This window comes from Diabrotica undecimpunctata, chromosome 4 (genome assembly GCF_040954645.1).
Source record: "Diabrotica undecimpunctata isolate CICGRU chromosome 4, icDiaUnde3, whole genome shotgun sequence".
NCBI lineage: Eukaryota > Metazoa > Arthropoda > Insecta > Coleoptera > Chrysomelidae > Diabrotica > Diabrotica undecimpunctata.
The window spans coordinates 157,820,416-157,835,697 of NC_092806.1; the positions used below are offsets into that span (position 1 = coordinate 157,820,416).

At 33.8% G+C, this 15,282-nt stretch overlaps 1 protein-coding gene across 3 annotated transcripts in view; it reads right to left on the reverse strand.

Moving 5' to 3' along the window:
• Positions 1-15,000, reverse strand: part of LOC140440305 (SID1 transmembrane family member 1-like) — a 49,746-nt gene extending 34,746 nt beyond the window's left edge. For all 3 annotated transcript variants that reach the window (XM_072530731.1, XM_072530730.1, XM_072530729.1), the window contains exons 1-4: positions 14,696-15,000; positions 14,105-14,312; positions 13,821-13,977; positions 3,921-4,050 (exon numbers count right to left, since the gene is read on the reverse strand). In XM_072530731.1, the coding sequence (XP_072386832.1) occupies positions 3,921-4,050; positions 13,821-13,977; positions 14,105-14,312; positions 14,696-14,860 (660 nt within the window). In that variant the 5' untranslated portion in view covers positions 14,861-15,000. The remainder of the gene's footprint in view (positions 1-3,920; positions 4,051-13,820; positions 13,978-14,104; positions 14,313-14,695) is intronic.
• Between the last annotated feature and the right edge of the window lie 282 nt (positions 15,001-15,282).

Here is a 15,282-nt window from a genome sequence, read left to right on the forward strand (position 1 = left end):
GAGGCTTTCAAGTTTTTTCGGCTCTGTACCTTCTTTTGATAGGTACATTTATCGACTCTCTCTCGACCATAGAATAACAGAACAACACATCTCGACTGTGTATCGTGTATCATTGCAATGTTGATGCTCGAACTGTAAGTTTGTAATTTGTAAAACCAGTGCAGTGGACCGTGTGCGTCTAGAAACAAAATTCTAATAGAATTTTGTAACTTGTAAGTAATTGTTTTATAATAAAACTTTATTTTTCAGATATTATGGATTATGAAAAACAGCAAAAAGGATTGCTAGCCCTTTTTGAAGAGGAATCGGGAGAAGAAGGTCATGTAGAAGAAAACTTGGAAGGAAGCGATACGGAACAGGAAAATGAGGAATTAGATGATGAGACAGATTTTGCCATTGGAAATATTTTTTGGGCAAAGATAATAAAACAAAATGGGCTAAGCATATTAATTGCCCCTAAGAACGTCAGAACTCGAAGTGAAAATGTTCTACAGCTTCCGGGTTCAAAACAATGTGTCAGACAGAAAATCGATATTTTAGATATCTGGAACGATCTATTTGATACTGATATGTTCCAAATACTTATTGATGGGACCAATATAAAAATAGAAACAAAAAAGCAGAAGTTCAGTCGCGACCGAGATATATACCCAACAAACATTGATGAAATTCATGCCCTTTTAGGTCTCATATACCTTGCAGGTATGAGAAAGGCAAGTCACATTAATACAACAGACTTGTAGAAAACGGACGGCACTGGTATTGAGGTTTTCCGAATGGCAATGAACATCACGAGATTCAGAAATTTACTACGGTACATGCGAACTGACGATATCAATACAAGGCATGATAGGGTTAGTTTGGATAAACTAGCGCCAATAAGAGATCTTATTACCAAGTGGAACGAAAATCAGAAAAAATGTTTCTCTCATTCGCAATACGTAACCGTGGACGAAAAGTTGGAGGCTTTTAGAGGACGGTGTTCGTTCCGCCAGTACATACCAAGCAAACCCAATATATACGCTATAAAAATATTTGCATTGTTTGATGCGAAGTTATTTTATATCAGTAACATGGAAGTATCTTCTTTTTTAAGTTGCATCTTCTATCGAAGGTTGGAAATCATCATGGCTACGCGGACTCTGTTGACTGCCGCTCTAAAAAGTTCTGCACTACTGCATTCAAACCATTCCCTTAAGTTCTTAAGCCAGGATATTCTTCGTCTTCCCACATTTCGCTTTCTTCGGATTTTGCCTTGCATAATAAGTTGTAATCATGCGTATTTTTACCCTCTCATCACATGTCCTCAAGTACTCAAGTTTTCGTCTTTTGATAGTTAATATTATTTCCGCCTCATTTCCTATCCTTCTAGTTACTTCCACGTTTGACATTCTTTGAATCCATGATAGTCGTAGGATTCTTCTGTAACACCAAAATTCAAAGGCGGTCAACTTATTCAGATGGACTTGTTTTAGTGTCCACGCTTCCAAGCCATAAGGAATAGTAGAGAACACGTAACATCGAAGCATTCTCAGGCGTAGTTCTAACCTTATATCACGACAACAAAGAAACTTTTTAAGTTTAATGAATTATGCACGTGCTATTTCAATGCGTGTCCTAATTTCTTTGGTTTGGTCTACATCTAATGTTATCCATGTTCCTAAGTATTTATAGTTATTAACACTCTCAATTGCAGAATCTTCAATAGTCAGTTGGATATTTGCATGTGCAGATTTAGTCATGATCATGCATTTAGTTTTCTTTAAATTTATCTTCAGTCCGTACTCATGACAGCGTTCATTAAGGCGTTGCATTACGTTCTGTAAATCATTGTTGTTCTCCGTCATTATTACTGTATCGTCTGCAAAACGTAAGTTATTCAAAACTTCTTCATTGATAGATATACCTTTTATTGAGTCTGAGAGCGCTTTTTGAAATACCGCTTCACTGTAGACATTGAAAAGTAGTGGGGACAGCACGCAACCCTGGCGGACTCCTCTATGTATTTTGATATTTTGAGTGTACTGGTTGTCAACTCTTACCTTGGCAGTTTGATTCCAATATAAATTAGATATAATTTTCATATCACGACTGTCAATATTTTTGCTTTTTAATATATCTACAAGCTTTTTATGTTGAACCTTATCAAATGCCTTTTCAAAGTCTACAAAACATAAGTACATGTCCTGATTCATGTCCATGCATCTCTGAGCCAGCACATTCAAGCCGAACAAAGCATCTCTTGTACTCATACCATTTCTAAAGCCAAATTGTGTATCACTAATTTCATATTCAAGAGTTTTAACAATTCTGCTGTGAATTATTTTCAAAAATGTTGTGTGACTCATTAAAGCTATTGTTCTGTGATCTGAGCAAGTTGTTGCACTTGGCTTTTTGGGAATTGCTACAAAGGTCGATTGCCGCCATTGTCTGGGGATTGTGGCAGTCTGATATATTAGATTAAAGAGTTCAACCATTACATCAATAACATCTTCATCGAGGTGTTTTAATAATTCGATTGGCACATCATCTGGTCCAGTAACTTTACCTTCTTTTGTGTTTTTGATGGCATAGATGACTTCTTCTCTTAATATTGGTGGTCAGGTATCCTCGGTGATTTCTAATGATAGTTCTTCTCTTTCATCATTAAATAGTTGTTGGATGTAATTTGTTCAGTGACATAATCTCTCCTTCATATCAGTAATAACACCTTTATCATTTTTAAGGATATTCGTTCTTGTACGTTTTCTAGAACCTGTCATTTCTTTGATTTTTTTTTTTTGTGTAAATTAAAGCTATCATAGTTTTTATCCAGATCTGGAATTATACGTTGGCAAAATCCTAGTGGGGGGTCCATATTATCTAGACACTAGTACCAAGGCAGTGGCGGAACGGGGGTTGTTAACATCTCTACAAATCTAAGAGAAATGTTACCACCGATAATTTGTACACCAGCGTTAATCTTAGTATAACCTTGAAGGAAAATGGTTTAACTCTCTTGGGAACAATAAAAGCAAATATAAGAGAAATTCCTGTATATTTCTCTAACAATCAAGGACGACCTATGGACTCTAGTACATTTGGGTTTGGTTCAAGAGGAGCACTAGTGTCACATAAACCAAAAACAAGATAAAAACGTTCTGTTTTAGCATAGCCTTTTAAATGTTACAGCAATAAATTCCTTTGTTATTTACAATTGTAAGATTCCAAATTCAACAAAGACCCGACGAGAAGTTTTGACAAATTTAGCATTTAGCCTTATGTACAACCACCAGAAGAATCGAAGTCAAAATGTCTATATGCCCAAGATAATAAGTATTCGACTAAAGGGGATCTGTCATTTGGATGAAGATGTCGTACCAGTTCAAAGAACTCCGGGAGAAATTGGGAGGTGTGGTGACTGTGGATAGAAAAAGAATCGAAAAACGAAATATTTTTGTTCGATTTGTAAAAAGTATCTTTGTTTAGAACATGTAAATCCAATTATGTTTTTTGCCATCTCTTATACTTTTTAGTCTTAGTGAAATAATGTTTTATTTTTGTTAAAGATAGTTCTTGAAGGCTAATATGTTATGTTCTAATTTTAAATTAATTGTAATTTGTTTAGTAAAAAAAAGCATAAATCAAACTATTACAAAAATTTGGACTATTTTTTGTGCCACGTAAATAAACATTTTAAATAAACAAAATATGTCAATATTAATAAATAATGTTAAAAAAACTACAAACGATAGATTATTTTATTCAAATGCATCAAAAAAATGCATCAGAGAACTATTTTTATTACCGGTGCGGTGTCCGGTGTGGTAGGCCGCGTGCGACTACTGATAGGTACACAAAATTAAACTGCGTTTACCGAAAGGTTAAATATTTGTTTTGTAAATGAAAATGGGCAAATATTACAAAATGGTGTTACTTACACTAATGTTTTGTATACTGACAGTCATGCAAATGTCGTCCTCCGAGGTCACTTCTAGAATGACGGTTTCATAATTGGAGTCTCCTTTGCTCAGCAACGTATTATTGCTGGTGAAATTGTAGAAAAAGTATCTGAAAATATAATAAAGTCCATCGATAATTGTTGTACAAAAATGCAATGAAAATAATAAATTCTATCGAAATGATTGATAGGTATGTGAAGCTATTTATTTTTCATACTTGGCTGTCTTGGTCTAAACATAAAAAAAATTTTTGACTGAGATTTTTGACTGAGAGGCAATCGATACTTTTGAAATTTCAGCTTTTGCTACTACCGAAATAAACAACTTGGAATCGTCCAGTTATAATGAACGCTTTGCTAAGTTGGAGGATCATCATCATCATCTTGGTGCTACAGCCCTTAGAGGGCCTCGACCTTCTCAAGCTTTCTACGCCATTCTGTTCTGTCTCTTGATTGCATTTTCCAGTTGCCGATTCCGATCTTCTCGGCATCTTGTGTTACCCCGTCCATCCACCTCAGCTTTGGTCTACCCCGTCTTCCCATTCCCACGGGTTGCGCTGTTAAAATCCTTTTTATCAAAGTTGGAGTATAGTTTAAGTAAATTTGTTGATGATCGAACTGAGAATATATTGAAAAATAAACGGAAAGACAGTTAAGATTTGATTTCACGTAAAGTGCATCTGTATATCCGCTTATACGTATTTCATCCTAAAAGGAATCTTCGGAGCGCCTATTTACAGATGCTCTGAACGTGAAAACAATCTTTCCTGTCGTAATAGAAGCAACGCTAAAATGGCTTCGATATTGACGCAATAGCGACTGAATTTGGTTTCGACAATTAGAACTCTTCGAATTTCGAGTTTCGTGAAAGATAAATGTTTCTTTTTAGCCCAATAATTGTAGAAGATTTTCTTATTGTAGCAATAATTTTCGGTGTTTATATTTTAAATACCTACATAAATTGCTTATTTTAAAAGGGACAAAATAACTAAAATACTACTAGGTAGTTTTTTTAATACGAAATTTTAGTTAAATAAAAATAAAATTAAATTGTAGGTATGAATAACAGAAATGAATCATATTTCTATAAATACATAATCACATTGATGGAAATCATAATGATGTTGACCTTTATCGTAAATGCGTTTTTAACAAACACTAAATTAAGAATTATATAAAATGTCCAGTGGCAGTTAATCTGGGGAATTCCGTTCACCCATAAATAATGCATTCACCTAACACAGATAAAAAAGGTGGAGAATTAGATTTTTTTGGGAATAAACCACAATGAATGTAATTAAAATTATATATTTTTAACATTTCGATTTTCAGTCTTTTCAGAAAATCTTTTAAAAAAACTTAAATCTTAGATAAAAATTTTAAAAATTAAATATAGAAATTAATATAACTGTAATACTAAAAACTAAAAACCAGTGTCCCAATTTGTAGTACTGTGGGTTCTTCTTATAGCAAACTGGAACACAATGGTGAAATACACTCAATGACACAAAAAAAGTGGTTCAGTAGGCGGTATAGTAGACTGGCGCGAAGCTTTAGACTATGTTTCTGTAGGGGAGAAGGGGGAGGTCTGGGACAAGGGAGGTGTGGGACATTTCAAAATTTCCACCTTTATATGTGAACTATCAGTTCTGTACTTTCTCACCCGATGTATTACTGGTTGTAGCATTTCCTATTCGTTGTGTTGCAGAAGCACATGTCGTGTTGTGATAAAGAGAGAATATTATTGATTTTCATTTTTAAAAGGTAAGAATTTAACTTGTTTATAAATTATTTTTTCTGATTATTATAACATTTCAAGGCAATATAGAAACCAATATAAATATAATGATGAGCTTTTAATAAAGTTTGCAAATTATATAATTCAAAACGCTGGGACACCTTGAGGTTATGTTTGTTCACTGATTTATTGTAAAATGCTCCACTGGGAGGACTGGGACATAGCATGCGTGGGAGGTCTGGGACATGGTCCCAGACCTCCCCTGTTGTATTATTTTTAATTTGATATTATTTAGATTCTTTTAATAGTATATTTTTCCTTTGTTATAGTGTAAGATGCCTCATAAGTGGAAGAAGAAAAATTGTGAGAGGACTGCTCCATTAAAGTCTCGCATTGTGGAGGCCATTCAGCAGATTAAAGAAGGGAACAGTATAAGGCAGGTAGCAAAGACTTATAGTATTTCAAAATCGGCTCTTCAACGCCATTTGAAGAAATATGATGAAGCTCCCAACAAGGAATGCGTTGTTTTTTGTTCTAATTTGATACGTGGTATGGTATTCTCCGAAGAGCAAGAATTGGCTCTAGTAGAATACATCCTGGCTGCAAGTAGAATGCATCATGGTTTAACATCAGTTCAGGTCAGAATTCTAGCATGGCAATATGCAAGTGCACTGAAATGTAAAGTAGGCAATTCATGGAAAGTTAACCAAATGGCAGGATATGACTGGTTCAAAGGCTTCATGAAACGCCACAAAGAACTTTCGCTACGTTCTCCAGAAGCTACAAGTCTAGGAAGGGCAACAAGCTTCAACAAAACCAATGTTGATATGTTCCTAAATAACTTAAAAACTATCTATGAAAAGTATAATCTTACCCAACATCGTATATTCAACTGTGACGAAACAGGAAACATTGTTAAATTTTGTACTAAAAAGTCTGTTGTTTATTATGTTGGGAGAGTATTGAAGTGTGATTCATTAGATGAAGTTGAAGTTCAATTCATGCGTAAGAAAGGAGGAATCTGGAAATTTTGTTTTCCAAATGTGGGGGACAATAGCGTTATTGAGAAACAGGATATATTGCTTAAATTGCCTGCACCAATATCATCTGGAGGTAGAGAGAGAGTAAAATAATTGTTTGTATTTCCGGTTAAATTGTCAAAATACAATGTACAATAAAGAAAAGTTTCTATTGTGTTGAAAAACAAAACATTTATTACATCCTGTCCCGGACCTCCCTACTAGTATCCCACTCCTCCCAGTGGTATGGGTAGTATGGGACATTTGCAGCTCCTCACACTATCCATTATACTTCATTTTAAAGAATACCTATATCAGCCATTTTTTTAAAATTGAGTAGGCCAAAGGGCTATCTAACATATCCTAGCATTATTATTTCACGAGGAGCTAATAAATAATTTAAAAAAAATATTATTCAAAAAGTGTCCCACACCTTCCACTTCTCCCCTACTTATAAAATTTAAATAATATTTTTAAAATTGGATAAAGTAATTTTATTATTTATTTATTTTTTTATATTTTAACAAACTCAATAAATTATTGTTTGCACCTAACGCCACCTGCTAACGTTATATAGACTAAATAATGGCCGGTTTCACCAAAACGACGAATAGTAGTCTATTAGATGAATAAAGTTATTCGACCAATAAAACTGACACATCTACGTTTCACCGTTGTAGAATTTTTTATATACTTAGAGATCATCAAGAATGGTTATTGGTTACACATGTGTTCCATGTTGTTTGTACGTGTTGTTTTGTACACAAACTCGATTCAGGCACACAACGACCAAATAAACGAAATAACCGTTTTTGATATCTTGGCACGACCTTTACAAAAGTAAATACCAAATGTAAATTTGATTTGTCAAATATCCGGGTAAAATACGCTGATTGTATGTTTTTTTTTGTGCAATTTAATCTAGTTATCGGCAATCTTAACCTTAACGCTAATCGTGGAAAAATTTTATATAAATATATAAAACATAAATATTATCCTTTCTGTAGAAAAGTCCATCATAAAAGACATAACGGTGATCAATCACATATAACAATCCATTAAAAACATAAAGTCAAGAAAAGAATTTAGGAAACAAGAGGTGATTAACACAAATATGAAAGACAATCGCGTCATTTGAACTAAATTAAATAAAAAATCAGTTGTAAACTGATCGAAAGTTTCATCGAAAAATCATCTTCAGCGATGAGGCACATTTATGGATGAATGGGTACGTCAACAGCGAGCACTATAGGTCGATGATTACCATCTTCTTTTGAATGATCTGAACACCAACGACAAGACAAGTACGTTTGTCCGATATGTACGAACTGTACGAGAGATTTGAGAGCGTGGTCATGTGCGTGGAGGTAATATGAACTGAATATCGAGAGAACCACCGTTAGAAAATTTCTTGTATGTTTTTTAAGCCGCAGGTATGTACACTGCCGAGCACAAAATTACGGTCACCCCGTAATTTGAATTTATTTTAGAAATTATTATTCTTTTTTAACTATTTCCGGTTATAGCATAGTTTACTAATAGATCGCCTGAAAAAAATTGTTCCTGTTTCAATAAACGTTTGAGATAAATAGGGTCTCCTGATCTAATTCCTAAAAACTATTATCAGCATAGTTTTTGTTTCTGTAGTTTTAACATCAATTGTAAATTTTTTGTGTAATGTTGTCACTGTCAGTGTATTGCAAGCATAAATTCTGTTGTGGAGGCAAGCATTGTGGCGGCGTTAGAAGATGGCCACGGTCAGTGCGAAACTGCGAGAAACGTTGGTGTAAGTCTCTAGAGTCTAGAGTGTGGGTACGAACAGGGTACCAGGGACCACTTTGTCATTTCTAGTGCTTTGAGAAACTGAACGGTCACGGTAGTTTCCTTTCGACATTATTTGCAAGTAGTGAGAAATGTAAACGTAAGTGAATGAACAGTTAAAAAGGGACTTCATGCTGCTGGTTTATCTTATGCAACTAGAGTAACTGGAACGCCGCTTTCCTGGCTATTGTCCAAGCCAAGTATTCTCAGCCAAATTCCACCGAATTTGGCTGAGAACACTTGGCTTGGACAATACAGGATTGGAGTCGTTTATTGTTTTCCGATGAATCGAGATTCTGTCTTACGGCCTTAGACAAACGTGTAAGAGTGTGGAGACATCCAGGCGAGAGATAGCGCAAGCATGTGTTGTCGAGCGACTTCTATTTAGTGGAGGGTGAGTTATGGTGTGGGAAGAATATTTACGCATGATGGGATGGTTACTGAGTGTCTTGACGAGGTTCAAATCACACGATTTGTTTGGCCTGTTGGCAATCTAGATGTTAACCCCATAGAACATGCTGGGGATGAGATGAAGATACGCTTATGGAGTCGGCCCCCAGAAATTAAAGATAGCTTCGCCACATATTGGTGCAGGAATGGAACAATCTTCCACAGAATGTGATACAAAATCTGATCCAAAGCATGCCTCGTCGTTTGCAAGCCGTTATCATTGCCAGAGGAGGGATACTCACTATTAAAGTTTTTAAAATTTCTTTTATTGCAACAAAAACGCACATCAAATTAAAATTGTCCCTTTTCAATATTTGGTATATCAAAGGAAAATGGTTCGTTTTCCTTACTTTCAATAAACTTTGAAGTAGAAAAACGTTGTTTTCTTCAAGCAATCTGTTAGTAAACTATGTTACAACCGAAAATGGTTAAAAAAGAATAATAATTTCTAAAATAAATTCAAACTACGGGTGACCCTAATTTTATGCTGGGCAGTATATATGTGAATAAGCCACAAACCACAGCGGCCCTCAAAGTCAATATAACCCATGCCAGCGATCAAATTCAGCTTGATTTCGGAAACACGTCACCCATCTAAGCCGAGGCGAACATTTGAACGATGTTATACTTCATACAAAATGACATAGTGCCCATAAATGCCTTTCAAACGAATAAAAATTGATAATATCTCACACAAACTTTGTTGTATTTAAATTCAAAGATATTAAGCGTATAATTAAAGACTCCTATCAGCTTCCATAGTAGACATTATCGAGAAATTAAACAGATAAAATTATGGGAAGAAGACTTTCTACATCCAATCTGCCAAAACAACAGTAATTAGATAGCACTGATATGGCCGCATAATAATACTTTCTCCTCAGATCTTCTGAAAAACGGGACATTTTGCAACAACTGGCAACAGCGCTTTCCATAAGAGCCAATGTGTTAGAAAATTTAATTTTTCCCTATATCCTGGGGAAATTTTGAGAAGAATTCTAAGGTTCATTCTGGCCATTTTTTGAGCGTTTTGTATTGTGGGTAGAACAGCTCGATCGTGAGGTATGAGATGAAAGAGGGTAGTTCAATAAGTAAATAATGAAGGGTAGCATCCAAACCGCTTAACGTACAGGGATGTGTGAGGTGCCACGTGATATAGAAGAAATATAATTGAATGCTATAGAAAAAAATCGCTTCATGTCATAAATAAATTAGATTAAATAAATTTGACCTCTGACGTCACACGAATTCGAGCAGTAATTAGGCAGCACTGATATGACCGCATAATAATACTTTTTCCTCAGATCTTCTGAAAAACGGGACATTTTGCAACAACTGGCAACAGCGTTTTCCATAAGAGCCAATGTGTTAGAGTGAGGGAGAAATTCATTTTTCCCAGATTCTGGGGAAATTTTGAGAACAATTACTCATTCTGGTAATTTTTTGAGCGTTTTGTGGTGGGGGTAGAATAGCCGTGGGGTATGAGAGGAAAGAAGGTAGCCTAAGAAGTAAATAATGAAGGGTACCATCCAAACGGCTTAACTTACAGGAATGTGTGAGGTGTCACGTGATAGAGAAGGAATATAAAATTGAATGCTATAGAAAAAAATCAAACATCATGCCATAAAGGCATTAGATACATACATATACTTTTACGCCTATTGGTCATATGCGTGATTGGGTTAACACATAAATTTGACCTCTGACGTCAAACACATTAGGACAGGGGCTAAATAACATGATTAGGAATGGAGAATTAAGTAAGATTATTAGTTTTACTCGTAATAGAGCCCCGCCGTAAAGATCTTTGGACGGTTCTGTAAGTGTGACCATTACTTGGACCTGTTTGCTGCCAAGCAGATGGCGTGAAATAGGCAAATGACCTTCTTTTTATCCAGAAGCATATTTTTTATCTTTAATACGTTTTAATGCCTCTTAATTTTTTGTGTATATTTTTTTTATCTTTATAGATTGTATAAAATCTGACAACTGTGTGTGTAATACAACCTCCGGCACCCAGAGCGGAGGTTATTCGACGGGATAATCTTGTGCCATTATCATATGAAAAGAGAAAGATTTTATGAGCATTCTATGTAAATGACACAGATAGAGCTATATTGGACTTTTAATAATACATTAAATGAGAATCTTTGTATCGGGCACAAGAAGGAAGATCTACTAGTAGATCGTAAGATAGTACCTATCTATTTATTTCGAGTTTCTTTACGCGCTCGCTTGTCGGTTTTATTATGTCTATTATCTATTAGGGAGTTGTTGTATTTATAATTTAATTTTTACGTCTATTAAACTATAATACTAAACTATTAAACTTTTAAGTCTTTTAATAGGCATTCCTGTGTCAACATCTAAAGCGGAACGCTGTTTTTCGATACTAAAACGACTTAAAACATTCCTTATAAATACCATGAAGGAAGAACTACTTTGTGCTTTTGGTATGCTATCTGCTTGATAATTTCAATAATAAAGTCATTGAAAACTTTACAACAAAAAAAAAGAAGGATAGACTTCATACAAAGGAAACTTTAAAAGTTCACATCATCTTCAGAGCATAATCATGAAGCAGAATTCACGATCGGGGTCATCAGAATTTTAACCGTGTTATCGGTATATGTTAAATTGTTTATCAACATACGATTTTCGTTTATGCCAACTTTTGTGCATTAAAATGCGTTTAGGAATACAGTGTTACAAAGCATATTAAAAAGATTAACATAATTTGACAAAAATGCTACAATGATCAGGTTACTAGAATAATAATAATTATTATTATTATAAAAGATTTCTATGCAATAATTTCCAATTTTTTCACGGACAATCTCATAACATTTTTTTAACAAAACATGCCAAATTTTAGTATTTTTATTTACATATTAAACATTAACAATGATTCAACCAATTAAGATATTTATTATTTTTTATCTCAAACTTTTTCAAGTACATTTATAAGTTAGTTATGATTTCATATATGTGACAATTATTTATCTCTAGTATGTAGAATTTAAAACAAATGAAAATTACCAGGAATAGCGGTCACAAGCTCATTTAGTCAGGTATATGGGGTGATATGAAAAATATATTCGAAAGAAGTACAAAGATATAAAAGAAGAGCAAGCATGTTTCAGATCTTAAAGATCGACGGTGAAACAGTTGTATACAGGATAGGAGAGCAATGTCGATACTAAATGGGGTCCTCTGGGATCAGACGATATCTAAAGCAAATAAATACAAAATATACATAACACCATAATCTGGAAATTACAACTTAAAGCAGTGAAGTGTGGCAAATAAAAACTAGGACAGGACAAATGCTAAAAGTAACAGAAATGAAGTTTTGGCAAAGATCTACAGGAAAGTGCAGGAGAGAACTAATAACAAATGACTGTATCAGAGAAATAATTGGCACAATTTAGATGATATTAGGACAAAAGCAAGTTATATGGTACATAATCATGTACAGAGGATGACAGAAGATTACCAACACTACTAAAGCAACTGTTAGTGTGGAAGACTAAAAAAGAAACTGTAGAGAAGGCGTAGATAGGTAAATTAGAGACAGCAACTTAGATGAAGACGCATGGAGAAATAGAGATTTATGAAGACTGGGTATTGAAAGATGTCATAGATAATTGTATATCGATTCATATATATGTGGATTTTAGTTTTTTTTTAATCAAGTGATAATGTTTTCCTTTATAAAAAATTTTTATTTTTATTTTCCTACATAGTCTTCAACTCGTGCAATAAACATATCTCAAGCAAGTTACCTGTCATTAGTTACAAATTGGACAAAAATCTTTTTTACCACTTTGTCATGTTTTCAGTCTGACTGAAATATACATATACGTAAATCATTCTGAGCTCCAACATCAAAAAAATTATAATCATGTTGATCTGTCTAAAGATATGGTCTACTTGCAAGGATCTATCACTCCTTAAAGTGGTAAACTCAACGGAAAAGGGCTTGTGTGACAATTGTAGTGAACTATGATTGCCTAGTAAAGTTAAATTGTTTTGAGCCTTTCGACTCTCTATACCATTGCCATCTTTTGACTAGGAAGGATACAGCCTTAATGGCGTTCATGCATAATCCCACATATGGTAGCTTCACACTATTACCTCTCAAATGTCTGAACCTGCGGTTCCTTTAGTACTGAGCAGGATTACTATCGCAATGACGAGTCATCAGTATGGTTAAACTATACTGTCTCATGTTTGGTGAATTCTGCTTTGCAATTGTAGGAAGAACTGACATATAAGGATCAAAAAATGATGTCTCTCTAAACACTTAGTCTGCCACAAATCAGTTATCCCTGTAGTAACTTTTCTGACATCTCTTGCTAAAAACTCTTTAAGTCAAAAGGATTGACAGGCTGTGTTTTCGCAGTCCCTACACATACTGAACATCAGGAGTAAGCCAGCTTTTGCCCTTTTGCTCTACAGGAGGTTTTTACCTTACTGAGATGACCTTAGAACACGTGGGTTATTTCTTTGGCAGATGCACCATCCCCCACTCCACTTTTTGAAAAGATACTTTTAAATCGATATTTGATAAGTTGATTTTTGATTCATAATGAGAATAGAAAAGACAATAAGTTGGCAATTATGTGGAAACCATGCCTGCTTCTTGGTAGTTAAAGGTTGCAGTTCACCTCAGCTTTGTCATATGGTATATAAATTTTATACAGAAAATAACTGAAAATCATTTTTATGGGAATAAATTGATTCTTATAGATATCTTGCTTATTATTAACCATTTCTACAGTAATTAAGTAAATGAAAAGTATAATAAGTACTACTAAATATAAAAATAAATATATAATACTTGACTTACCTTGGTTCGCTTGGAGTAATGTCAAACTCTATTTCTTTATTTAATTCCAGAGTAAAATTCTTTTGATTGTCTACCCTTATAGTGAAGCTTACATTAGAAACTGATGCGGTAGTAACAGAAACAATAACATTCTCTTGTTTTACTTTCATTTTACTTCCTGTAAATAGAAAATACAAAATGTGTCCTTTGGTATTTTGTGAATTCCAAGTTTTTTAATAATTGTTAATAAATGTTTTAATTCATTTGGGAAATAGATAATCCAAAAAATAACACATTATCTTTACCTGCAAATCTATATTGTTTAATAATATCATGGCACATAGTTCTAGATGTATAATTTACATTTGTTTCACCATTTGTGCCTTCTATTTCTAGGGGCAGCTGCCAAGAAATCATTTCTTTTTTCTGTCTTGCTACAATCATCAAGGGAGCAGTAACATCTGCATCACTTTCAATCCAAATTCTTGGGGGTAAGTAAATTTCTGGGTCATCCTAAAATATATGTGGGTTATGATAAATACCTAAAGAATTACATAGAAATATCCAGATCTTACAGGGCTTTAAAATAACCTAGGATGACAATACAGTTGATAGAAGAAATTATTGTTTGGTTTAACAGTTTTTGATTCAATAATAGAATAAGTAATAAAATAATACCTTAACTATATATTATAACAATATTATTAACATTATAGTGAGATTAATTCTTCATAGTTCATAGTCAAAGATCATTGGAGAAAATATCTAGCTCAGGGAAATCCCAGAGATTATGTTTTGAGTATTTCCTCTAGGTGTATGGCTACCTTTAGATTTATCTTATTTATGTAATAATTTAATCCTGTAAAACTTTATCAAAACACTTTAATACTACTTACATAATCTTTCGAGAATTCCAAAATATATTCGAGATATTGATTGGCCATCATTGTATTATTTGTTCCATAAGTAAAATTTCTGTAAATAGGCGTATATTTATTCTGTGCATTAACTGACCAACATGTCAGCAAAAATAAAACCGAAAGTAGAAGTAACCGATGCATTTTGATTTCAAATCACTACACTTCCGCACTCCAACACACTACAATCAAATTTGTTTAGAATGAAAACTATATAGACTCCAGCGCATATGTTCTGGTATATACTCTCTGAGCCTGGAATAACCTGATTAAAAATTTGATAAGTAAATTCTAGGAAAATAAACCTGAAGTTAGGCACTTTATTCCCCCCTCCCCCTCCCCGCCTCTTCTTTTTTTAATTTTTTTTCAACAACTGATTTAGTTATTTTAACCTTTTAAATTCTAAAATCAAATTATAATTTTTGCAAAGTATCTTGTGATCCATTAATATGATCATTAAATCATATTTGAATAATGATTGTGGCATCTCTATATAAAAATTTAAATTTATTAATTATATAGTATCTAATAGACATTTTGGGATTGCGTTAAGAACAAGACTACTT